The sequence below is a fragment of the Ostrinia nubilalis genome, chromosome 18 (assembly GCF_963855985.1).
Source record: "Ostrinia nubilalis chromosome 18, ilOstNubi1.1, whole genome shotgun sequence".
Classification (NCBI taxonomy): Eukaryota; Metazoa; Arthropoda; class Insecta; order Lepidoptera; family Crambidae; genus Ostrinia; species Ostrinia nubilalis.
Genome location: NC_087105.1, coordinates 4188817 through 4216305, shown reverse-complemented (window position 1 = coordinate 4216305; position 27489 = coordinate 4188817). Strand labels below are relative to the sequence as shown.

Below are 27489 nucleotides of genomic sequence, written 5' to 3'. Positions count from 1 at the left end.
CTTCTGGTGATATCGTGTAACACTTACTACCAACGTAAACTATAAATACTTAGATTACCACAATCGCATTGTATTAAACTGTTAAACCACAACGTCCCGTATCAATTATCCTATTACACTGACTCAAATTGGTGATCATCCAATTTTAGGCCTTGAAGTTAATGGAGCAAAGCCCAAAAGCGTTGTTTAACCCTCCCGTAGTGAGAGGGTGGAATTCCCTCACCCTGAGCACTCCTAGCCGTTTTCACTCCTATCACTCACTCCTACACTGACTAGGGGTACTACTAACTAGTGAATCAAACACTGTCTTGAGGTCAACTGAATTCAACTTTATTCTTTCCTCGGTTATATATAAAGGGCGGGCAAAAAATCTGGACACCGCGCGCTAATATTTTGCCTTAATCTAAGAGGTGCCATCTATTGGCCAAACTACGTGAACTACCTGTCATCTAGCGCGCGGTGACATCTATCGGTAAACGACAAAACCTTAAACCGACGTCAACATAATCGCCCACCAAGGACAAATATGCAATTTGTCCTTCCTTAACTAACAAAACAAACAATGGATTTACCCGATAACTGCTAACTTAAAATCAAACTATTCAACTACCTTAGAGTACTTATATTATCTTATACCTATTTACATATCAGTCTCTATTGGAAGCAGACACAACTTAGATATTGGGCGCTTAATTGTCCCATTTTTTGTTTTAAGCGTTATTACCCTAACTAAATTGTCCTGTCCCGGATGGCCAGCACGAACTCTACCATATAGCTAGCGGCAGGGGGGTAATCCGTCCTCCTTCACCAACACGACATCGCCCACCTGTGGTTGAGGCTGCTGTGATGACCACCTGTACCGATTATAGAACTTTGTTAAGTACTCACGAGACCATACTTTCCAAAAATCTTGCAGCATTCTCTGAGTATACTGCCAACGCCTTAAAGAACTAACATTATGAGACTCATAATTTTTATCAGGAGCCGTGACAATAGGCTCTCCCACAAGAAAATGACCAGGAGTCAAAACAAAATTCCCATCTTGGTATGTTAATTGACTCCAACAGTTTCAGCTCCTCCCGGTAAGTAAACCACTCATCCAATATATTTGTCGGTACAGCTTCATCCCATTCAATTCCTGCTAACCATAGCTTCTGAATTAGTAATTTTGACTTCATGATGCTGGGTCCTACCCAGCCCAATGGATCATAAAATCGTGAAATATCACTAATTATTTTCCTTTTAGTTACAGGTTGTTCCAGCGTCGGGAGTTTGACAGCGTAACGGAATGAATCTTCACTGCGGTCCCAGGTAAGTCCAACTATCTTCATTGTTTCATCTGACTTAATCTTCAATCCCTCTTGAACCTCTTTCATCCCTGTTTCTCTTTTCATCTCTTCTATTAATTCATCGCAGTTACTTGTCCATTTCATTAACTCGAATTCTCCTTTTTGTAGCAATTCATTCATTTCTTTAAATATCTTGAATCCTTCTTCTTTAGTTTGACATCCCGTCAATAGGTCATCCATGTAAAAATCTCTTAAGACTCTCTCCGCTGCCATAGGATAACTCCCACCCTCATCAATAGCCACTTGTTGCAATGTCTTGACAGCCAAGTATGGCGCAGATGCAGTTCCAAACGTCACTCTTAGCATTCTATAGTGCTTTATCTCAGTTTCAGGGTCATCTCTCCAGAGTACCCGTTGATAATCCACATCTGATTCCGAGATCTTCACTTGCCGATACATTTTGGCTATGTCAGACGTGAGACAAACGGGGTACGTACGCCATCGCATCACCAAGTGCCGTAGCTCCGACTGTAAGGTAGGTCCCACTAGAAGGTTATCATTTAGAGACATATTATTCTTACCCTTACAGGAGGCATCGTACACTACCCGTACCTTCGTCGTTTCCCTGTCTTCTCGTATGACTGCGTGATGGGGTAAGTATATCGCCAATGGATTGTCAACTTGATCATCAGGTACAAGTTCCATGTGATTCAGATCTATGTATTCTTGCATCACTTCAGAGTACTTCTCTCTCAAGGCTTCATTCTTCATGAATTTCCGTTCCAACGAAAGAAATCTCCTTTCAGATATCTCCCTGGAGGTGTCTACACAAGGATGATCATTCTTCAAGGGAAGTCGAACTACATATCTCCCTTCCTCGTCTCTTGAAGTTGTCTTTGTGAATATCTCCTCACATCTTTTTTCTTCCTCTGTAAACATTTTTTCTCTTTTTATTTCAGGTTCCGCTTCCAGTTCCCAGAACTTCTTAAGGAGATCATTTTCATCGATCAGTGAATGCATTACTACTATACTCTTTGGCTTCTGCTGTGAATCCATAACCGTGCCCGAAATGATCCAGCCTAAAGCTGTAGATTGTGCAATCACTCCACCCTGGATACTCTTCCTTATTCCTTCTTGCAGAATCTGCCCATACACATCTGCACCTAACAAAATATCCACTTTGTTGGGCGTGTGGTACTCAGGGTCAGCCAAGGTAAGTCCCGTTAAATCCAAACCTTCCAGGTCACCAACCTTTTTCGCTGGAAGAAAAGCTGTGATCTTTCTTAACACGTACGCCTTGACCTTGAACTTGATTTCAGGATTGACCCGTGACTGCAAGTTGATGTTAACCGTCGAGTTGATGATGACCTTTTTATCTCCTCCCAGACCTGATACAACGCTTTTCGTCTTTGTCTTCTTTAAACCCAAACCTTGTATCGTCGCTTCGGTCACAAATGACGCCTGCGATCCTTGATCGAGCAAAGCGCGTACCGTTCTCCGTGTTCCGTTATTAGCTTCAATATTTACCACAGCTGTAGCTAATAGTACCTGTTTTCCCGTTTTATCCGCCGAAAAACACGAAGTAATAATTCCTTCTGCACCTCCTGCTTCTTCAGTAAGCGTACAACTGACTACTGCTGAAGACCCTTGCTCCTTATCCTCACTGGCCTCTGAAATAAATTTCCCATTAGAATGAAGCAGTGAGTGGTGCTTCCTTTTGCAGATCTGACACCTTGTTTTGATACGACAATACTTAGCTGGGTGACTTCTACCTAAGCAATTGAAACAAATATTATTGTCCTGCACGAAATCTCTACGTCTGTCAACTGTTTCTTTCGCAAAACCCGGGCAAAATGCAAGTGTGTGTGCTTCCTTACATAAAACACAACTATGGTTATTTACATGGAGGGCTTTCAACTTATTTGAATTTTGAGTCACGTTTTTCCTAGGTGTGTTGGATCCAGAAACCAAAAATTCGATTGCGCGGTATCTACTTGTCAAAAACTCCTGAAACATTGAATATGTTGGTAGCTGATCCGCCGAGCTATGACTATTCACGTAAAACTCCCAACTACGTTTGGTTTCTGTGTCCAATTTCTGACTCAAAATATGTACAACAATCACGTCCCAGCTCCCCACGTTGACACCAATGTTCAGTAAAGTGGACATACAATCATTCGTGGTGTCAATCAGTTCTTTCAGTATGGGTGCGGACTCATTAACCATGGTTTTCTGATTGAAAAATCTAATCAACGTTTGTTGGCATATGTACTTCTTATTATTGTATCGCTCCTCCAGTAATTCCCAACATCTGTCATAGTTACATTCTGCGATCGAAATGTGCTTCACAAGCTGTTCCGCTTCGCCTTTGAGATAACTTTTTAAGTAATGGAACTTTTGAACCTTTGTTAAGTCATCATTATGATGCACCAATGAAGTAAACAAATCAAAAAATGTTGGCCATTCCGAATATTTGCCAGTAAATAATGGTATTACAATTTTGGGCAAATTAAGATGACTCGGTTTCGAAACAACTTGAGAAGCACCATCTTGGGAACAGCAGGGATTCAAATGCGAAGTAAATTTCAGTAAACTGGTTTTTAACTCACATTTATACCATGTATACATTTCTTCCATTTTATCATATAAATCATCTTTCACATAAGAGGAATCAGTTAATTCATCAGACCCTGCATTACGCATTAATTCCCGGTGGCCTGATGCGAAGTCTACCCATAACTGTTCAACCAACTCTATTATATTTTCTATGTATTCCTTTGAAATTTGATTTGCTGATAATTTATTGAAATTTACTTTATTTTTCTCCAGACGTTTATAAATGTCATACTGAAAGCGCATTACGTTTTCTATTTCAGTTTTGAATTCCCTGCGTTTCGCCATTTTACGAAATTTAAATCAATAAGCAATAAACAAAATAAATCTAAACTTAAAAATAAAGTCTTTAAAAAAGTAAATCGCTTGTCAAAATAAATTCGAAACGCACTGACACTTGACACTTGACACACACTGACAATTAAAATTTTACTTACAGTGACAACTTCACACGAATTATGCCGAATCGCTACGTAGAGATGACGAACCTCCTTCTCCCTCTGGCAGGAGGGCTGCTCTGAGGGCGTTCCTCCGTCCTCTGGTCACCAAACCTGACGCGCCGACTTGTTGCGCTGTCTGAGGTCCTCACGACCTCTGATGTGACCGTCTTCCTCCTCCAGCTGCAGCCTCTGTGGTAGGGCTGCAGAACTCCCCTCTGTCCTCCCACGTTACTGGATCCTGACGCGCACCGAGCAGCAAGCCAAGCGCCGTCTGAGGTCCCCTTCTGGGCCTCTGAGTTGAACGTGGGGTACTCCCGTTGCAGCCTCTGAGGGCTGCCCGAGGACCCTCCTCCGTCCTCCGATGGCACCGATCCTGACGTACGCTGGCTACGCTCAGCGCCGTCTGAAGTCCTCCTGCGGACCTCTGGGGTGCCCCACAGCAGCAGTCCACTGCTCGTGGAGGAGGAGTCCACTCCTTCGGACGCTAGTACTTCCTCACTAGCATCCCGACTCGAAGGACCATGTTTAACCCTCCCGTAGTGAGAGGGTGGAATTCCCTCACCCTGAGCACTCCTAGCCGTTTTCACTCCTATCACTCACTCCTACACTGACTAGGGGTACTACTAACTAGTGAATCAAACACTGTCTTGAGGTCAACTGAATTCAACTTTATTCTTTCCTCGGTTATATATAAAGGGCGGGCAAAAAATCTGGACACCGCGCGCTAATATTTTGCCTTAATCTAAGAGGTGCCATCTATTGGCCAAACTACGTGAACTACCTGTCATCTAGCGCGCGGTGACATCTATCGGTAAACGACAAAACCTTAAACCGACGTCAACAAGCGTCTTATTGAGCCAAACTTATTTCTATGGCATCCATTTTAAGCGGCACGCGTCGCTTTTACGGCAATTAGATAGCACAGGATTTATGGTTCGGCCAAACCAACGCGTGTAGTCTGCGTGTGAGATGGCGATGGCTATCTGATATGGTGTATGATTTTGTAGCGATGAGTTCACATCAACGCGTTCTATCATTGGTCGCGGCGATCTATGCACGCGCAGTGCAGTGCTAGCATGTGCAGTCGCCATCGCCAGCTGCACGCTTTAGTTTGGCCGAAACTCTACGGTAGCACGGGTGCGCAAGCGCGTCTCAGGAAATTATGACGATAAAAAATGGATCCTGCTCATAAAAAGTTAAAAACAGATAATGATAGTAATTTTGATCGAGTTAGTTTCAAGTGTGCTTTCATCAAAGGATGTAACGTAATGGTTGATTGGGTTAGTTATTATGGAACTAGTTTGTATTTTAACTTTCATACTACACCAGTTTTTACCGTGATATTAATTTTACTGTACTGTACATTGCTTCCCGTTTGACTGTGATAAGTTACAGATCTATCAAACGACAAACAATATTACGAAATCGCAATAATAAAATTTCTGACACTGATCACTTTCCAATCGATTATGATTTTATAACAAAATTACTAAAAGAAAGCTGACACCAGATTTTTTGCAACATATTTTAATAACAAAATGCGTGTTGTATCGTTGTTACCAATTCATTTCAATCTAACACAAAAAGACAAAAATATGACGACTAGGCAAAAATACACATCGAACTGCCTCGTCGCAATCAACGAGCGATGGGAGTTCATGGGAGGAGGAAATGAAACACCATTGTGAGGGAAATCGAAAGCTCGCAAGTAAAAAGCTCGCATATTAATATTGATGTCGGCAAGTTACATAACATGTGTAATAAATAATTATCATAAATGGTAATTACACTTTTCGTATAATGAGCAACACTTAATGTATTTATTTATGTAAATAGCGACTTAATCAGATCACTTAATAAAAAGCAAAGACTTACTTATTTTGTGCTCAAAAGATTGATTTTATTTATTTTTACCGTACAACGTTTTTCTTATTCCATTTCCCTCAATAACATGATTTCATAACAGGTCTATTTTCGCATTTTTTCTTGGATCAATTGTAAAAGAAATCTACCTAATAATTATCGTTTCCCGATTTCCTATTCGCTTCGTTACCTACGTAAGTACTCGTAATTGTAAGTTATATGAGAAAACAGAGGCTATTTTCTTTATGTAAGTAATTGAAATTTATAACTCATGGTCCACCAAGCTCGTTCTTCTTCAAAGGTAGAAGCACTAGCCAGCAACCAGCAAAAGGAACTCCTCTAAAGTTTTTGCTTCCATTAACATTTTGTCAGTAACAGAATAACTGTCCTTGAAATGCGCAAAATTAAAACAGCAGCAATTAGTTAACAAGTAGTTAGAGAAAAAATACCAAGAGTCATGTAGAGTCAGGCCCCTCTTTCCCACTGGGCACTTTGGGCACGTGCCCAGGGCCCAGCCACCGAAGGGGCCCCTGTCTACTCAAAAGACCTTTCTCCAGATGATATAGGCCCCCCTTGATCCTTAAGTGCCCAGGGCCCCTAGTAGGTTAAAGACGGCCCTGTGTAGAGTCCCTTAAAGTCATTCCTTTACACGAGTTTCTCAATTCGTAAGTTATAAGCCTAAAATAAGTAAGTACATAGAGATATTCCATCAGGGTATCTACCCCTAGGCAATTGGCCAAGTGTCAATTAGATCAGCTGTTTCCAGGCCAACGGCCGATGCGCGGGCGGCGTGGAAGTAATGCCCATTTGACGCCACTTCCGATCGACTGGGAACTGCAATCTCGGTTGATGCACATCAAGCTAAATACAGCTGAGTCTTAACTAGTCGTGATAAGTGCCATTTTGCTACAAAAATGTAGCTATCAGCTGCACATTTGCACTGCTCGTTTTAGCTATTGGAAAAGTTCAAGCACCTTTACCTTTACCCAGTCGTTTTCATTAGTCTGATGTTACCACGAAGAGAGTATATTTAACGACATGATGTAAAAACAAAACACTGCAACACTGTTATATTGATTGTAGATCCTAATGTTAGTCATACTTAATTTAATTTATCAAATGTCAAAGTCACCTAGCCCCGCTAACAAATCTTGTCAACAAATAAACGTCTTTATTTGGTTTTTTCCTAGACTGCACCTGTGTTCTATTCTACCACCAGGTCAGACGATATTCCGTTATCGGTCGCGAATTATGGTCATTTGATTATCTCCTTGAAATAGAAACACTAGACTAATCAAAATTAGCAATTCATAAAGCTCAAGCAAAAGCTACAAAGTAGTTTGCCGCAGTAAAAGGAGTTTTAGCTGTAAATAAAACGTCATTAAACTCCTAATCTAGCAGCTTTCTTACAAATTCCTGTATAATACAGTCGTTTTGCATAACTGTGCCCATATCCATGCAGTTTAAATTAATAGTAAACGCCTTATCTATCTTATAACATGTAGATCTAGTTTCCAAACGAACGCATTAATTCTCCTTTCAACACTATCCTGTTTATTTATGTGAAGGCAACTAGTTACGCTAGAGCAACTTGGTGCTCATTATAATAATATGAGGATATCCTTAGTCTGTTTGTCTTTCCCTAAAAAAAGGGATTAAAGCTGTCAGTTAATAAATTATTAAAAGGAGTGTGCTCCCATTAAACTCAAGTCGGAAACGTTATTTGTGTCAAAAGATTTTTAAACAACGCATCGTGATATTTTTACGCAATTTCCTGCCTCTCAAAATATCAAGCTATATCAGGTTTCTTTGTGAATTCTGTTTGATCCTTAAACAAGATGACTCTTCGGTCATCAAAGAAAGTGGATATTTGTTATTTTAAGCAATTAGGTAGGGGACCCAAAGTGGCCAAAAAGATGACAACACAGCCTTATTTCAATTGTAACAAAGACTTATTGCCTATTGCCTACTTTGGGTGTCACAAACTAATTGACGCTGACTGTAGTAGTACACTTTTTAAAGTTACAAATCCATCATATAGCTCTTTTAATCCCGAACGAAATCGATTTCATGCTTCAAACGAATCCATAAATGGTTTGCGTTAAACGCTGAAGCCAAATAGAAAGTAATAATTTAATTTGAAAAAGCGTTGATTATAACCGACATGTACGGCTGTGGTTTATTTATATCGCCTGATGGAATGATGTACATTATTGTACATCATTATCAGAACCATCATCATTGAACGGTTATGGATCGTTTTACTTATAAGTAAACTGACCATGTTATACATACAATATCGGCGTTATTATACTACTAGCCCCGGGTGGTTTCTGTAAATAAAAAAATATGCCGATAGCCGATGTCAACTTTGTCCGTCATATACTACTCGTATCAATTTACCAAAAAACATAACCCTCCTTCTGGCGCAGTCGAGTAAAAATCTGAGAATGAACCTATTCAAATAACTTCCACTTTCAACTATGACGTCTAAATAATGTTCGCAAGTTTCTCGAAAACTGATTTTGTAGCTAGCTTTTGTTTCATTCCAGAAACCCAACCCTTCAAGTTGCATGCAAGCAAATTAAACTATGCTTTAAAGCTGTGAACTGAAGCTTTTTATAAAAAAATATATCTGCTACAGTCTGCTATCTCGGTTTTTCATACATATAGGTGTTGTATGGATAGTAAAACTTTACTGGAGGCTATAGGCCACCACGCTCAGCAATAAATAAATTCTTGAGCCAACAAGATTTATTATTGCAGATTGGTGCAAGTATCGGCGGATTACGATCAATACATGGCTGTGATTTAAACTGATTAAAGGTAATCGATATTGTGATCGCGTTATTCCACTGTAGTTAAGAGTACAGCAGCCTTCTTGACAGGAGTTAGAGTAAGTGAAATCCTACAAATTCTGGGGCTTTTACACTGTAATTCTTCGCGGATGGAGTCTTCCAGTGACTTGGCCCACTTTTAGCTTGGTCCACGGCCCAAGTCGCTGGTTATAATTTTTAAATAGTTCTTCCAGTGACTGGGCCAACCTCTAAGATTCTAGAGTAGATTTTTGTTGATTTGGTATTTAATTTACTTAAAACATTGAAAATAGGCCCAGTCCTCATTCTCTGGAAGAAAAACTCTTTAAAAATTCAAACCAAGCTAAAAGTGGGCCAAGTCACTGGAAGACTCCGTGGATGCACATTCTATGAATGTCCAAAGTCATTTATAAAATTTTAACAATGCACCTATTAGCTGCAGTGTACATAGTCTAACTGGTGCATGTTTATGAACGGACATGTTTCGTTATCCTTTTAAATCGGTACATAAATAAAATACCAGCCTCTGTACGCAGCCTAATCCTTCGCAGTGTACAAAACTTTGCTTTACTGAAATAAACCCGCTCACAAAGTGCGTCTGATTAATATTCACTGTCAAACACCGCCTATGGAGATTACGCGACCAAAATACTTGGACATCGTCTCTATAAACTAATAAACATGTTAATTTAAGGACTACAACTTTAGTCGTGTCACATAATATACCAGAGCATTATTTATTAACTTTTGATACATACTTGCCGTCTTGTAAGTAGCTCTAATTGTGTATAATTAGATATTCAGAAGAACAGCTTATACGGAACTTAACTCCCGAGGTAATATGCTTATAAATATTTGAATACAGGACATTAGGGTTGTCGGGCGTCATATTGTAATAGAATCCTTACACTCTCGGGAAATGTGAACTTATTAAAAAGGATGTTGTTTCTACAATAGGTTTTATTGGTAAAAGAATATCTAAAAATTGGCTTGACTTGATTTCAGTTTGATTTTACTGCTAATCTCTTTCAACAATCATAAAAAGGTCATGCCCTGAAATGTCAATTAACGAGTACAATTAAAACGAATCAAACTTAATCCGCGAACTCCTTGAACGCTAATGACTTGCGATTGCGATCACGTCGCTTCGAAATTGATACCCTCTGCCGAAAGTAAAATGGAATTTTTCCAAAGAAATTATACAGCCTCGAGTCCCGGTCGCGTTCCCGAAATAACTCCCACATGGTTTTTGAGAGCGCATTGTCTTCCACATTAGGTAAAGGAATTTCTTACTCTCGTTCTTGCAGGGATGTCACTATACCTTAAAAATAAAAAATATTTTGTACTGTCACTCGCACGCAATCTTAAAAAAAAACGTAGGATGAGAGCTACAACCAATGACTCCTCGAAGATGATTTCATCCGTATTCTGTCTTAATGGCACAACACAAGTCATAAACATAGGATTTTATATTTAATAACTTCAACTTAAAGAAAAACGTTAAAAATTAAGGATAATTTTGCTAGTGTTACAAGTTAACTAAATAAAATTATTTAACAGTATTCACCGTCTGCTTCCCACGCAATTAATTTTACTGCCAAAATCAATAAAAACGTCTGACAGAAAAGAAAGTGCTTCCAAATTTCCAATAACACAATCTTTGGCCCTTTTGTATAGCACCTAAAATAAAAGTAGCGAGGGAAACCTTTTGCAGACTAACGTAATTTGTCTCGTTTCTATCGAAAATTCTGTCTGGGTGGATGTTGTCTAAGCGGAATACCAATTTGGTAGAGACGATGTGTTGATTCTCGCTAAAAAAACTATTCTTTGAAGATAAGAAATAAGTACCTCAGCAACCTCGGAGTAAATGGTCCATACATATTTTAATCTTAATATTAGTCTGAGCTTACATTATCCTTGAGCTTTTTTACGTCTATTCCCTAAAACGATAAAAGGTTTCGATGTAACATATTTGATACAGTATATCTCACTCGTAGATCCAACATTGCTAAATGAGTGAAAGATCCTACAGAATCTTTTTATCGATTTTGATACACGAGAGTCCTCTTCGCTCTATTATTCGGTGAAGAAAGCTGTTAAAGGACAATGACCAAAAGTGGTCCAAATGTCCACCACTAATGAGACCTATATTGGCTTATGGTCCATTAAATAGAGATTAACTTTAAGTATGGGACGAAAAAAAAATAAACTGTCAGTAAAAAGTTATGACTGTTTGAAAAATTGTAGTAGTTTACGCGCTAATCTCAGGAACTACTGGTCCGATTTGAAAAATTCTTTTTGTTATGGATAGCCCATTTATCAAGGATGGTTTTAGGTTATATAACATCACCCTACAACCAATAGGGGTGGAGCAGCGACCACCCGACCATAATTCCAATATTGTTATCTTTCTTCTGAGTTTTTCTTTTTTTTCTTTTAGCGAGAATCTAACACGGCACACTAAGCGACATGACATAACATGCATAGATTAATCCAAAATGTGCGATGGATAGAATGATATCAAGAACATTTTTCAGATGAAAAGGTAAAAAACATGACTTTTCATTCAGTCATAACTTTTTACTGACAGCATATTTTTGATTGCGGTTTGGTTATAATGAATCAGTATTTAGTAGACTATTTTACTACATAGGTCTCGTTAGTGGTGGACATTTGGACCACACTCCGTACATTTTTGGTCATTGTCCTTTCCAGGAAAAGTTATATATTTTAGTACAGCAGCCCTAGACAGTTTGTCATCTCAACCATCTCACCGCGTCTTCAGAACACACGCGCTTATCCCGCATTCTGAAGGCCCACTCGTGAAATGTATGAAGCGAACATTGTAACTTAACAATCGACTGTATAAACGATGCCATATTTTTTATTAAAGGGGGTTTTTTACGTGATTGTCGAGTCTACCACGAGCCGTAACGCTATAATGTATGGATAGGCTTTCCACTAGGTGGTTTCCGACGATCTAGTGAGGGTCGCAGGAAACACCTGGATGCGGGCAGCACAGGACCTGACGTTATGAAAATCCTTGAGGAGGACTTTGTCAGTGGAAGTCATTTGGCTGAACAAACTAACGAATTTGTTTGAATATGCACCCTCAGCGTGTCTGAAATGCAAATCACTTGGTACTAATTAACAGTTTATTGACTGGGTCGCACACGTGTTTACGAGTACTCCATGGTCAACAAAAGCGTGCGGTTTCATCATTTATCTAGCCAGTTGTTGGCGACCCCTTTATGTATGGTAATTTTATCGATCGGACCGTGAACGCCATTTGGTAAATCCTGGAGGGATTTACATACAATATTTTTAGTAATTTGGAATAAATCAGTCAAACCCTTTTTGATTTTTCTAAAAAATCCATACAAAAAAAAGAATTTCATTTATGTACCGAATACCTAAATGCTTTGTCTGTAATAATAAAGGGACAGAAATAATGATTTATCATCAGTGAGAAGACAACTGACAGTTCGAGCTCCCACGTCCGACTGAGATGATGTATTGTCCCCAGGTGACAATGTCACAAGTAAGCCATAATATGACCTACTTAGGGAATATGTGGATATTTTATTACCATAAGAGATAAGTTACAAGTCCAGCAAGTCAGGTTCAATGACTGATGATAATCTAGAAATAACAAATACATCTAACTTCGTAAGGAGAGTCACGAACCTCAACAATGAAGGAACGCCTGAAAGAGAGAAAGAAACACCCAAAACTTTCCTTTTTATCGAGAAAACTACACAAAGCAAACACACATCACCACAAATCACACATAAAAACTCTATTCAAAGCTGTAAACACACAGTAAAATACGCCGCGAAGCTATCATTCCATCCTCCTTGATGAACGTACATAATTACGTAGTTTTCCCTCATGATAACCCCTAATAGCGATCGAAAGCGAGGCGATAACACGGTTCTCAGGGGACCAGGAGACCGAGACGAGCGACATCGTGCGTAATGCGTACCGTGTGAACCACGCCTTGAATTGACGTTACACGCTGGACGATTGTTTTCTATTGTGGGACTACCATTGTTATATGCTACATGTGCGGTAGAGGGAAGAAAATCTATCAAGCTCTAGATTATCATCTCATTCATATTTATTTTACCAGCCGAGTGAAGTGGTTTGCCAAGAAAACCCTGCAGGGTCCAATCGACATTTAATAGTATGTAACATCAATCGACATTTAATAATAATAATATGTAATACCAATCGACATTTACCTAATCTATAATTTGCATGCTAACTGACATTGGCTGAATAGGACTGCACTTTTATAAAATACCATCCACCACTTATGTATTTATTTACCCTATTTATAAGCAAATAAAGAATTTGAATTTGAATTGTTGACCACCAGAACATAATTATCAGGAGCCATTGGACGTCTTATGGCATTTTCATGTATCTATTAAGGTGTCTTACGAGTATCTAAATTCGTGGTGGAATGATGAATCTTAGAGAGATGGCACTGCAATGTCAACGCCCGTGTCGCATCTTTTTTAGAATAGAATTATTAGAATTGTAACTATCGATAGTTTTTATAATTTTGGGTGTAAATTCCTCAACATATAGCCCAGTGTTTTACACGCACTGTGGCATATTTGTACACCGTCGTCACGCATTATACGAGTAATTATGAAGTTTATCGGCTTCACGCTGTTTAACTGCCCCGTATTTTATGGCTTGTTTCGGTAAACTACTACAAAAGGTCTTACATTTTAATACAATGAGCGCTTTGTACACTCGTATTAAGCCATTTCACACTACGTTTACATTGTAGTAGTGTGAAATTAGTAAGTAAAAGTAACCGTGACTAAATAGTCAAAAAACTCTTCAACAAAACAACCTGTAATAACTTACTATGTAACGTAGTAATAATGTTATTATTAACTGTTTCGGAATCAAAGATTATAGTGGTCTGACATAAGGGTTATATCCGCGATTCAAACGCAGAAGGAGCAAACTTACGTGATTTTGTAGGTTTACCCAAACCAAATTGTAGAGCATAAAGTATTGAGTATTAAACAGTGACCCCAACTTATCGTCGTGACATTCCTTTCTACATTTAAACAAGAAGTAAAATAGCAATCCCACGATTAAACTAGACAGGCTAGTGGAAACGCTGCAGCCAGACCGCGGTATTTTATTTCATTCGATGTGACACCCACGCAGTACAACCGGCTCTATATATTTTCCAACTTTTATTTCGTTTTACTAGTAACTACATGGTTTGCCGCTCAGCAGAACTTATTTTCTTACTATTCCCTATAATTTCTTAATCTGATGTATGGCTATAAGATTTTCCTCGCGGCAAATTGACCCATTATAAGAAGACCCATTTATATGACTGTAATTTGAGACCAACGTTCATCACTTGCTTTTAAAACATAACTAAGAATAAAGTTATCAGTTATTCATAGTTATTGTTCATTGGAGGCCGTTAACGAATCAAAACAATTATATTTAATGTTGTCTATTTTCTTTCTTCTGCATTACCATACAATAGGTAACAGAAATATAACATCGAATGTACAAGCGTTATCGATTTAACTATCACATAATTTAAACAGCGAACCCATTAAAAAGTTATTAAACCCTTCACCCTTGGTTATATTATGTCACCAAAAATTTTGTTCTCCATAAAAAATATGGTATTATCACGAAGTCTTTTCTGAAGTTAGTCGAAGTTTTATGTAAAGTTAAGACCTTAATGTGTTTATCTAATGCCAAAATTATGATTTGTGACTACTCACAACAAACTTCTATAAATCTTGCCTAACTTGTCTGAATTCAAGACGCTCCCTGATAAAATATTAGCGAACTCATTTCAAGTTTAATTTGTTGTAAAATGTCTGATGTCTGCGTCCTTCTCATCATCTAACCTTTATGAGACGTTAACTTTACTAAATGTGACCCAGATGGCACAACGGAGGTTGTAGGAGTAGGTTCGTCTCTCTCAAATGTGGTATAAGCTTTTAAATCTTTTCCTGTAGCCCTTCAATTACCAGCGAATCGAGACACAATAAAAATCTGTCGTTACCGCGGTCTCATGCGATCACTTAGATTTCCACGAGAATAATACTCAACGGTCCAACGATCTCCAACCCGCCTGCCAAGCGTGGAGATTATGGCAAAACCCTCCACTATAGTGGAGGAGGCTCATAGTCCAGCAGTGGACTGTAAAGAGCTGTTGATGATGAATACTCAACGGTGGGCCTTGACTTATAGAGCTGAAAAGTATTATTTCAGTGCCCAGAATAGATGTCCCGTAGATTTTGTAAGGCAAGGATCCTATGACGTCAATGTGTCATAACTATTTTTACAAACCTACTAAAAATCGAGTCATCCAGCTCTTGATAGTGAACTTTTTTGCGCAGGACAAAAATTGCTGCAGCCTGTGTATTTGAATGATTCATGACGTTGGTTTTTATAGCGAACATTTGAACCTTCTGACCATTTTGTTATTGTGCAGTCTTTTGACCCTTTACTAGATTGTCCTCACATTGGTCAAGTACAAGACAGCGCGTTCCAAATGGGCGAAGAGAGTAATTGCTCTTGGGAAATCAACTTGAGCTTTCTATTCGATTTCTTGTTTCCTTTTCTACAACCTACGATCTACCAAAGATAGGTACATCCTAAAATAACAGTAGTTCTAGATACAGCCTTTTTAATTCGGATTTGGAACATGAAATAACTTATTCAGTATAAATAGACCTTCTACAGACTTCATTCATATTTCATTCTAACATCTAAGTAGATTCAGAAGAGACCGCAAGGTTTATTATACAGTTCAATTTGACACCAATTGCTCCAAAAATTTCACAAACCATCCGATTTACCTAAATCCGTAGTTACCCTCAAACTTGTCACAGTTGAAAAGGTATTCCTTTGCGTTTGGTGGGTAAACACCAAGCTTAATTTCCCGGTCCACCGTTCTTCCGCTCCTCCGCCCGGGGACATTTAAATTTAACATGGGACAGGTGCAGAAGGCTCGTAAAACGATTTCCTCGTTGTTTGTTTACATTTTCCGAGTGTATTTTGTACCTGGAGTGCCCGGAGACCCGGAGAGACACATACCCCAGTTTCAAACCCCTAAAATGCTGGTGTTTTGTCTCACTACACTACTCACTCGCTCACTATCACCATTAAAGCGATTTAGTTGAGCATAAAGGAACAAAGTAAATAAAAACATTTTCTATGTGTGTGACGTCAAATAAAATACAAAACTTCGAATCGTTGGTACTCTTTGTGGCATCTATGGGCTCTTTCTAATAGGACGTTTTGAGCAGGCCGTCAGTTGAGTTCTTAATGAGTTTATGTTTAATCGTAGCATGAAGAAACAACCCTGCTGAGTCTATCCATACTATATTAAAACCCAGCCTGCCTGGGCAAGTCTCAAAGAGACAGTTTACTAACAACGATTGTAAGAAATGTCGTGGGCGGTGGCGCCTCCTACGGAGTTGTGAAGTGGTTTAAGTTCAGACATCCCAACTATCCCAACTAATATTATCCCAACTATCCCAACTTCCCAACTAATATTATAAATGCGAAAGTAACTCTGTCTGTCTGTCTGTCTGTCTGTCTGTCTGTCTGTCTGTCTGTTACGCTTTCCCGCTTAAACCTCGCAACCGATTTTGATGAAATTTGGCATAGAGATAGTTTGAGTCCCGGGAAAGAACATAGGATAGTTTTTATCCCGGTTTTTGAAACAGGGACGCGCGCGATAAAGTTTTTCTGTGACAGACAAAATTCCACGCGGGCGAAGCCGCGGGCGGAAAGCTAGTTATTTATATTTTATAGGGTTAGGCAAGCGCTGTCTACGTAGCTTTATATCGGCGTCCATAAAAGGGATCCACTAGCAGCTCAACATTTGATGCTGTAACAGTGTAACTTTTTTTTTATTGAATAATTGAAGAAATGTTTGTTATACGTCAATCAAACTATACATAAATTACGACTAGTTGTTTACTAGATATGCTGTAATAATTTCCTGAGACTGGTCATACTTAAAAAATGGCAATCAGACATCACATGTTTTATAATAGCATCTACATTATTATCGTTATCATTGTGTGGCATGATGTGTCATCCGTGCCTTTGCAATTGTTCATCTGCTTGTTTTTACGTAGGTACTAGGAATATTTTAAATTAAATTTCAAATAACTGAGCTCTTGTAACTTGTGCCAGACCACTGAGATTGGCTGACAACGACTTTGAATGTCTTTCAAGACACGCACCGGGTAACGAATTAAATGACTACGCACTGGGTGCAAAAAACGCCGATTACCTAACAAGCGTTCAGAAATATCTGGTTGAAATCTGTTATAACACGGAGCGTGTTAACAACATTAAGCATTGCCTTTTCAAGCGTGTATAAAAACAGTGGTGTTCGTTAAAAGGCATTAATAAATTGGAAAAAGGTGGAGTTATGAAATAAATGATAAGGCTTTCACTTACATAGCATTGAATTATAATAAACATTCATCCATTTAAAAATGGGGATATCCAATATCCAAATAACGTTAAAATTTGTCTGTTATTGATTTGCTGCGAGGGGAACATTCCCTAATAACTCGCACACCCCAACTCGATAAACGAATTTATTTGAATCATGCGTTTAGATAACCGAGTGCGTTGTCCAAATCGAGCTTTCATTCGATATTTGTTTACTTTAATCGATAGAGTTGGCGCCGCGAACGATCGGCCCAATCGTACTGCCACTGGTCTTAATTGAATTATTGTATACAATCTGTGTCCCAAACAACTTTCAACTGTGTTCGTATACGCATAAGGCGTATTAGGTGTACTCTCGCCGTAGCTCTTTGTCTGTGCGAACAATAAGTCTGTATGGTAATAATAACTCTGGTACGAATATGGTAGCACACCCCGTCCTGGTTTACCTCATGAACAACGGACGACTTCGTCAAGTTAACGAGCACACTGTTTTTAAACATGGACAAACAACTGTTTCAAGGTAAAAGGTCAAGATTCTTTGTTCGTTGATTAAATAGTAAACTAGGACTGTGTCAAAGAAATACTACAAAAGCGATACTTTACGAAAGCTTTTACCACAGACAAAACTTACACAATTTCAAATAAATTATTTTCAATACCAATATTTTGATTACGATTCGTGTGGGATACAATATCACTGAACGAGTAGACTAAAGAGGAAGGTACCGTATTTAATAAATAGGTACAATCAAAATCTAAAACTACTAGGTAACTGAACTAGATACCTATCTAGCATACATGGTGTAAATAAAACATGATGTGCGAAAAACATTTCCCATTTTGAGCTCGCGAACCGTGAATCAAGTGACAACTTTACATAAAAGCATGCATTCTTCGCTATACGGATGTAGGAAGCGCCGAGAATGGCCTGAATCCAGATCGCGTTATTTCCTATCTCTCCGTTTGCATTCACACCTGCTTTTTACAAGAATAACTTACTGTCAACGATTCATTGTGCTTCAACGTGAATGAACGAAAGTCGAGTCGCGAGTAAACACGCCCTGCCGCTACTACCGCATTCATTCAGTTTCGAGAACTTTGTGAATGATTAGTAAACACGATAGTGTGAATTGATGATTGAATTCTGCAATACTCATGCTAGAACTCTATTAAATAAAGGTACTCTTTTCCGAGGATCGTGGTGGAATTGTCTTTCATAGAAGGTTTAAATATCTAATCATAATATCCTTAGTCATCTTTCGGGTAATTTCCAAATGTATGTAAAGATAAGTCGCTATTACAGTTGGAACTTCTCCTATATTTTTCTTAATCAATTCGGCGCGGGTACCTATATACCTATCCATCCCCAAGGACTGGGCAATTCCTCAACCTTCACTGGTTAGGTACCATGAGCGGCCATGTTGTAGGTAGATATTAGCATACAGTAGTTCCTTGTGGAGAGAAAGAAATAGGTGACAGTTTTTTATTGTGCATCTAATGTGTCCTAAAACAACAATAACGAATGCTTTGGCCATACGACTATATCAAAAGACAGACTGCTATATTAGCTAGGATGCCATTGCCCAACACAGTCTCAAATGCGAATCCTTGATACGTCAGTATAGCAACAATATGCCGATAAACAAGTGCGAGCGCTGTATCCATCCGCGAGTGTGACAAGTGACGTTTCCGTTCGATAACACGCATCCCTCTTCAAGATTTACTGGGTTGACCTCGGGGACAGAATCTCTTTTTAATTTTTTTCCCCGGGAGAGCGCGAAGGCGGTCCCTCTGTTTATGATGATGAATGAAGTGACACGCTTTCTCACTACCTTTTATAATGATGCTTTATCGTTTATTGTGATAGGATAATGTAAATAACTTATCTGCAAAACAAATTAATGTAGCTGAATTATCAGATGTTTTTGTAACATAATCCTGCTCTTACTTTTCTTATTTCTTTCCCTCACAGAAGGTAGGTATTATGTTTATCGATCTCCAATTCAATGTAATAAACGAGCGTAGGCGTCTTTGTTTTCTCCATTCAGTATAATGACAAGAGGAATGAATACGAATTCCAGGAAGAAAATATGAAAACAAGAATCATTTGGCATAATTGGGAGCTTTATTTTGTGCGCGGACTTTATTCTGGCTGGGCATTGTTTGATGAGAAATAATACGAGTACAAATATGTATATCGAGATCTACTTATGATACCTACCGTTTAAATTAAAAACAGGTCACATAAATGAAATAATGATGGCAACGAATTAATATCACAAACTTTTGTTTGTGCTTTTGTACTGTCATCGTCATAGAAATAATAATGTAGACGCGTCTGAATTTTCTTCACTAAAAATAATATGGCTAGCTGGCGTGAACTTGAACATCGATCTCCGTCAAAACTTATTAGTCTTATTTCCTTGTAAAACAAGTCTTATACAAAGTCACTATCAGTAGCCAAACTCAATTGCCGCACGTGCTAAAACTAATAATAACAGCATTTAACAGTCGATGAACAAGATAAAATCACATAAGGGGCGCCAACCCTCTTCGCTCTGGGCAAAAGTCAACATTTCAACAGATCGAAATCGGGTCTAGATTATCTGTTATTCGATCTACTCCGACAATATTCGGGAATGTTTATTGCTTTTATATCGCGAAGACGAGCGTGATAGCAATCGAAAATATTTGCTAGAATGTTTCAAGCTGTTTTCATGTTGAAAGATGTTTATTTGATCGCGAAGCTCCGTTGTATTTGACCTCCATTTTAATAAAACTGCTTGAGTTAACAGCTTTTTAATGTAGTTTCTAAATACACAATCATAATCACAGTGATTTAATACTTATTAGGAATTAATAGACATGCCATGTAGAATTTCTGATATTACGTCGCACAATATTGGCCCAATTTCAGAAGACAGAAAAGGTCCCTAACAATTAATATTCAAGTCAAAACCTTCGTTCTGTTGACACATTTTCAGATATACTGTTACATCGCGAAACTGTGCAAGTAGTCTAATAGGGCTTCAAATTCAACCCTCTTTTTAAATAGATGATTTAAACGAACCAGTAAATATCGAATTTCATTCACGACGGAATGCTATCAAATAGCTGTAATGGCTGTAAAACCGTTTCGAAAGGCCATGGGGTGGTTATTTGAGCATGGGGATCGTCAAACGTTTTGCTTGTAGTCCAGTCAATGAATGCCTTAACGACGGTGTAGAGAGAAATCCGTGGAACACAATTTCTGACCTCGGGACTTTATTTAGCCTAGTTAGGTGGTGAACTTAGCAAAAGTCCCCGCCCTTAGCCCTTGAGCCGGCGGGGAGAGGGGGGTTTAAAGGTACCACTTTTCGGTTTTTCGCTTAATCCTCGGAAACTATGCGTCCTAGTGACATGACTACTATGAACCAGAAAAAGCTTATTCAATTTGCTACAGGTGAGACCGTCAAGTTTTTCTATATCTTGTATAGTTTTTGCGGCATCTGCTCTAAAAGGTCTGTAAAATTGGAAATTTTATTTTTGTCTTACATGTTCTTTTCAGGAGAAAATCGACTAAATCAACATTGAGCAAACACTATAGACATGCGGGAGCATGTTATGCCTAGTTCCAGGGAGGGGACTGCACCGTGCGTATATTTAGACGAACCAATTAGAGCCACTTTTGACTCCTTATCATTCAAAAACTACTGTGCATTAACACTTCAAATTTGGCTCATCTGTTGAGACTTTTAAGATAAACATCAGCTTCAAATTTCATAAATATACCTCAAACGGTTATTTAGGTATTGACGTTCAAAAATCGAGATTTAGAACACTAACATCTATCTATAACATGTGAAATGTTAAAATTTACTGGTTTTTTATTTGTTCCTTTGTATTTACATAACTACCTTTTTGGATGCCAAATTTGAACCTTCGATGTCATCTGGAAGTGGTTAGAATTTGGTCTATAGGTCAAACATGTAGATTTTTGGACGTCAATACCTAAAGAACCGTTTGAGGGACATTTGTGAAATTTGAAACTGATGTATATCTTGCAAGTCTCAACACATGAACCAAATTTGAAGTGTTAATGCACAGTAGTTTTTGAGTGATGAGGAGTCAAAAGTGGCTCAAAGTGGTTCGTCTAAATATACGCACGGTGCAGTCCCCTCCCTGGAACTAGGCTTAACATGCTCCCGCATGTCTAGAATGATTGCTCAATGTTTATTTAGTCGATTTTCTTCTGATGGGAACATGTAAGACATAAATAAAAGGACAATGTTCGTTCTCCATACATTGTTCGCCTAAGAACCAACAATTTTGACATATTACTACCCGAAAGCGAAATAATACGATTCTGTGTGTAAGAACAATGATTCCTGATGGACACTTGCCATAAAATTAATGATTAAGAATATTAAATCACAGCGATTTTATAATATGTCGTTTATGACAACATGGCGTCTAATGTATTGTGTGAATGTTTGAACACCGATTCGCGAAAAATGTTTTGTATTGTCGTCACGCCGAGTCGCAGCCAAATAGTATAAAATAATAGAAAAAGTTTTAGAAATACAACTCGGCATTCCACTTTTATAATATGCCCACATATTGCACGTAAATAACATGAATCGTAGGTTGTTTCCACCCTTGTCATCTGACACATGAAATAAACTCCTATTGTATTATAGATATCGAAGCCGAATCGTATATAATAATAGAATGGGTTTTGGAGATCACTCGGGGTTCCACTTTTATAAAATACCTACATATTGCATAAAAATAACACGAATCATGAGTTTTCTTTTCACCATTTACATCTGACACGAGATAACAAACTCCTATCTCCATGACTACCGTCGTAGTCTATGCCAAAGACTACAATATTTTAAGCAAGAAGTTTCAAACCTTAGCGGCTACGGTAACCCCTGGGCCACATACATCATGATAACATTCGGTCGTCACCGGAACGAAGTCTTGCGATTATGCAAAAAAGCATCGTATTCTAGTGCGGCTATATCACGTTCAAACGGGGTTTTAATTCGACTAAAGTCCTGACTAAAGACTGGAAGAAAATACGCCGCATTGTATGAGCACTTCGTGTTCGTTAAAGCGGCTTCAGATCTAGAGCCCACATTGTTTTCTTTCCAATAATATCCGCAAGTAGCGCTGCATGATCTTTACAACAAAAACGGCAATAGTTATTAAGGTGCCAAAATTATATGATTACTTTGGCACGGTATTATACACGTTCGAAGATTTGTCATTTTCATTCATTTCATCATTATCATCATCATTTCAGCCACAGGACGTCCACTACTGAACATAGGCCTCCCCCAATGACTTCCACATCGCACGGTTGGTAGCGGCCTGCATCCAGCGCCTTCCCGCTACCTTTATCAGGTTGTCGGTCCACCTTGTGGTGGGTTGACATTGCAGAATATGACTTTTGATAGGTTCATCATAGAATTCGGCGGGGATATCCTCACGGAGGAAGTTCGTAAAAGGGCGGAACAAGATTTTATAATAATGCAAGGCCGAAGCTGTAACTCGCGTGCTCCTACGTGTAATCCGGCGAGTATGCAATAAATAGTAATGTCTGGTAAATAGTGGCAATACGTATCGTTCGTTCGTTCGTTTCAGCCGAAAAGACGTCCACTGCTGGACAAAGGCCTCCCCCAAGGATTTCCACGAAGACCGATCCTGCACCGCTCGCATACAGGCACCTCCCGCGACCTTCACCAGATCGTCGGTCCACCTAGTGGGAGGCCTGCCCATGCTACGTCTTTCGGCTCGTGGTCGCCACTCAAGAACTTTCCTGCCCCAGCGGCCATCAGCTCTACGAGCTATGTGCCCCGCCCCGTCTATGTCTATATGCGCTACGATTACAGGGTATCATTTTGCATAGTCGCAAGACTTCACTCCGCTGCTGTCAAATCAATGTCGCATAATGTTATCGCAATGTGTGTGGCCCTTGGCCAAATCACAGAAGCCTATGCGAAGAAAGAGCACTTGAATGACAATGAAAATCAGGGTTACCATTTTATAAGATCTCCTCACTATTGAGGGTAACAAAGTAACATTAATAATCTAGCCATTAATTACATTTATTACCTATACGAGAAAGTAAAGCAACATGCGGTTTTATTTTAATTTGTAAAATATTTGTAACAGTTTGTTCCAAGTTTAGTTTTACAACAGTATTGCTGTTTCAGCTGTCACTGTGAAGCTTTGGGAAAATAAATAAATAGAAAAAATATTAACATAAATATTTATTTAAGTTTTTATGTTCATTATCATAATATGCCAATTTAAGTTACACTGTGTGACAGTCTTTGACACTAAACAAACTCTTCAGCTTAATAATACCTACCTACAGGGCGTTTTTATAGTTACTCTTGCTGATGAAACAAGAAGGGTTGATTCTACTACTGAAATACAACTACTTTTCTTACAGGACCAATATCAAATTCTCAAAAAAATTCACATCCTCGTGATGGTGATAATTTCTATGGAGAGGTTTTTTTTTATATTCGGTCTCTTGGGATAAGTTATTCCATTTGAGCAGTAGAATTAATCCTTTTTATTTGATCACATATAAAAATAACACAAGTGTTAAGGAAAACTTCTTCTTTGGTATGGTATCACTACGGAGTTATAATGTCGGCAACTCTGTATCACTGACTTGTAACTTTCAAACAGTATGAATAATAAGGGCACCACATTGGTTTTCTTTCTGAAAAAAGGCTTTCACTTTTAGTACTAACCCTTTAGCACTATTTCATTGAAATAAAAATACAATAAACGCACAGAAGACTGAAATTGAGTCAACTGACGTGACATTTATAATTTGTTGACATTATGACAGTTTGACAAGACTAGGGATTGAAAAAGTTTTAATTGAAAAAGTAAAATGACAATTTATTAAAACGATTCACAAGGATATAATCGATTAAAAATATTTATAAAATGTTCTGATACTTGCCTGTAGCGATTATCCAATCCTGGTTTCTACTGAAAAACTACCTCGTGGCAAGATTTTAATAAAATAATAAAATCTTTATCTTCTCTTTCACAATCTATAAAAGTTCATTTGGTCTATTATTATACATGTGCTATGAATGAGGGTTTTCGCGATTGAAAAATCCGCGAGATGGCAATACGTAGACGCGAGGTCCAAATGCTGCATGATTGGTGGATTTTGACATATCTGTCAATGTCATGTAAAAAATAACCAATCATGCAGCATTTAAACCTCACGTCTACGTATTGCCATCTGGCGGATGTTTCAATCGCGAAAACCCTCATTGGCATAGATTATGAGAGACTGGCAACTATACTAGGTTGATATATGTTTCTCTCACTTCAACTGGCATTGGATTCAACATCGGATTCTGACACTTTTACAGTTATGATACCATGAATATCAGTTTATGGTCCTAATTATTTTTATTTTATTTACGACCTTCGACCAGTTGGACACTTTAGATAGCTTCTTGTAATAGTGTCAATATCTTTTTAGCTTTTAACGCAAATCTAGTCTTCAAAGCAGTTTAATCGATTTATTTTATTTTCAAAATCGATATTTTATTGTCTATGATGGCCGCAGGAACATCACTATACATGGACTCCCAGCAATAAAGTACGGTAATGCCTCGTACAGATTTTATCGGCAAAAATTATGGAACTTGATAGGTTTTAGACCATGCCACGCACCAAAACGTCCGGAAGTTGTAATAGAATTATAGAATAAACGTTAAAAGACTTATTTATTTAATTTTTCAATGCTTAAGTGTCCATTAGAATGAAAGGGTGCTTAATGTATTTAAAAAAATAGAAAATAATTATGATGGGTTAATGTTTTTGGGCGGTTTTTAGGCGGTTTCTGACAATGTCCTTTCCAATATTAGAGACCTTCTAGAGCAAATGCCGCGAAAACTATACAATTTATTGAAAAACTTGACTATCTCACCTGTAGCAAATTGAATATGCTTTTTTTGGTTCAAAGTAGTCATGTCACTAGGACGCATAGTTTCCGAGGATTAAGCGAAAAACCGAAAAGTGGCACCTTTAAACCCCCCTCTCCCCGCCGGCTCAAGGGCTAAGGGCGGGGACTTTTGCTATGTTCACCTCCTAACTAGTCTAAATAAAGTCCTGAAGTCAGAAATTGTGTTCTACAGTTTTCCATCTATAATGCTTTATTGACTGGACTATTGGATCACTATCAGTGAAGTGTCTACTAACATTATTTGAGAAACGGGTCGCGTTGTGATTGTTGTCTTATGACAACAAACATTACGTTTAGGTTCAGACTATGTCGGTTTTTATAGAATTTTGATCCAGCTCTATGACAATTTCGATTGCGTATAAAATACGGCTTCATGAAACATAGGAATTTTGGAAATTGAAATCTGTCAGTGTACCCAAAATCTGGTAGCGGTTCTCCTTTTAGTCGCAAAGCTAAAGCGTTTCTCAAGGAAAGATAATAATAATAAATCTTTGGACAATTTCACACAGCGCCAGCTAGCCCCAAAGTAAGCAACTTAATGCTTGTGTTATGGGTGCTAGCTTAAAACGGATATACTACTTATATACTTTTTTTTAAAATACATACATATTATACATAGTAACACCCAGACCCGTCACAGAAATTAAAATTCATCATTTCAATTTCTGCCCGGCCGGGAATCGAACCCGGGACCTCTCGGCATAGTAGTCCGCTCTGAACCACTACACCAAACGGCCGACACCAGCCTTTTTGTCTCGTGTGACCTTAATGATGCGGGTAGCTCTGTAATAGTAGGATCTTAAACTATAGCCCAGGAAACACGGGACTATTCTCACCTCCACCACAAGCCGTGTGGTGACGGCAGAGTAGAATACATTTGTCACCAACCCCTACTCTTCCCACGGGTGTGACGTAAGAGGCGACTTAGGCTTACTACATATCAAACAGAGAACGGGCAGCAGCGCTCTCTAAAAAACATCAATCTTTTAAACTGCGATCTCCAACCCGCCTACCAAGCGTGGAGATTATGGCAAAACCCTCCACTATAGTCGAGTAGGCTCATAGTCCAGCCGTGGACTGTAAAGGGCTGTTGATGATGATGATTCCCACCTCTCGTTCCCACCGCTGCAACTCCTGTGTAGCCAGGATCTACAGCTTGACGCCAATAAAACCCAGCTCAGTAAACAGTAAATAAAGTTTATAACTACATAATAATTTGTCATTGTTTGTTCCAGGCAAGATGGAGGAGCGCGACAACGACGAGGGGCCGGGCGTGCCCGACATGACGATGATGCCGCAGATCACCGAGCACGCCATCAACGACAACCTCAAGCGCCGATACAAGCACGACCTCGTTTATGTATCCTTTGACAAAGGCAAACGACGTGGACGCAAACAGGACGAGTTACCCAAACTTATAGTTTACTGGCAAAAGAAATTGCGCGTGTGAGAGTCGGGTGGGTTCAAGGGTTGGTTGCACAGTTGAACAGGGTTCTCATTTCTGGGACTACATACTTACTTATCATTTGCTTATGAATTCTGACGTCGTTCATCTAAGGTTGTAAATCCCATAACGCAATGCAATTAGGTGCGACTCGTGATCCGAGGACCGCGGTTTCGATCCCCACGACCGCTCGACTATATTGTGGTGTACCCACTCGTAACATAAGCTTTTCAGAAGGGATTAACGGAATCATTAGTAATTTCAAATTTGTATTTACAAATTGCTATGATTCTTTAAAAACAAATAGGCATTCTCTACCAGTGAACCTATTTCACTCAGTTTTTTTATTTACATAACGAGATAATTTTCCTTAGCATAACTTTACAGACATACACAGGATCAATTCTAGTCGCAGTGAATCCGTACAAGGAGCTAGGATGCTATACAATGGTAAACAGAAATCAAAGCTCAAGCTGGGTTGCACCATCTTACTTTAACTTCGAGAAACGTCAAAAATTTGTCAAACTTCATACGAAAAACACCGGTTATC

The 27489-nt window shown here is 38.7% G+C and overlaps 1 protein-coding gene and 1 long non-coding RNA gene across 2 annotated transcripts in view; both read left to right on the top strand.

Moving 5' to 3' along the window:
* The window catches only part of LOC135080854 (myosin-I heavy chain), a 110585-nt gene that overhangs the window by 36034 nt on the left and 47062 nt on the right, over positions 1-27489 (top strand). Inside the window, 2 exon segments of the mRNA XM_063975581.1 lie at positions 26731-26855; positions 27327-27389. Of these exon segments, the coding sequence (XP_063831651.1) occupies positions 26736-26855; positions 27327-27389 (183 nt within the window). The 5' untranslated portion in view covers positions 26731-26735.
* On the top strand, positions 621-2090 carry LOC135080373 (uncharacterized). The gene is made up of 3 exons (XR_010258988.1): positions 621-1311; positions 1676-1778; positions 1879-2090. It is a non-coding gene; the product is annotated as an uncharacterized LOC135080373 (long non-coding RNA).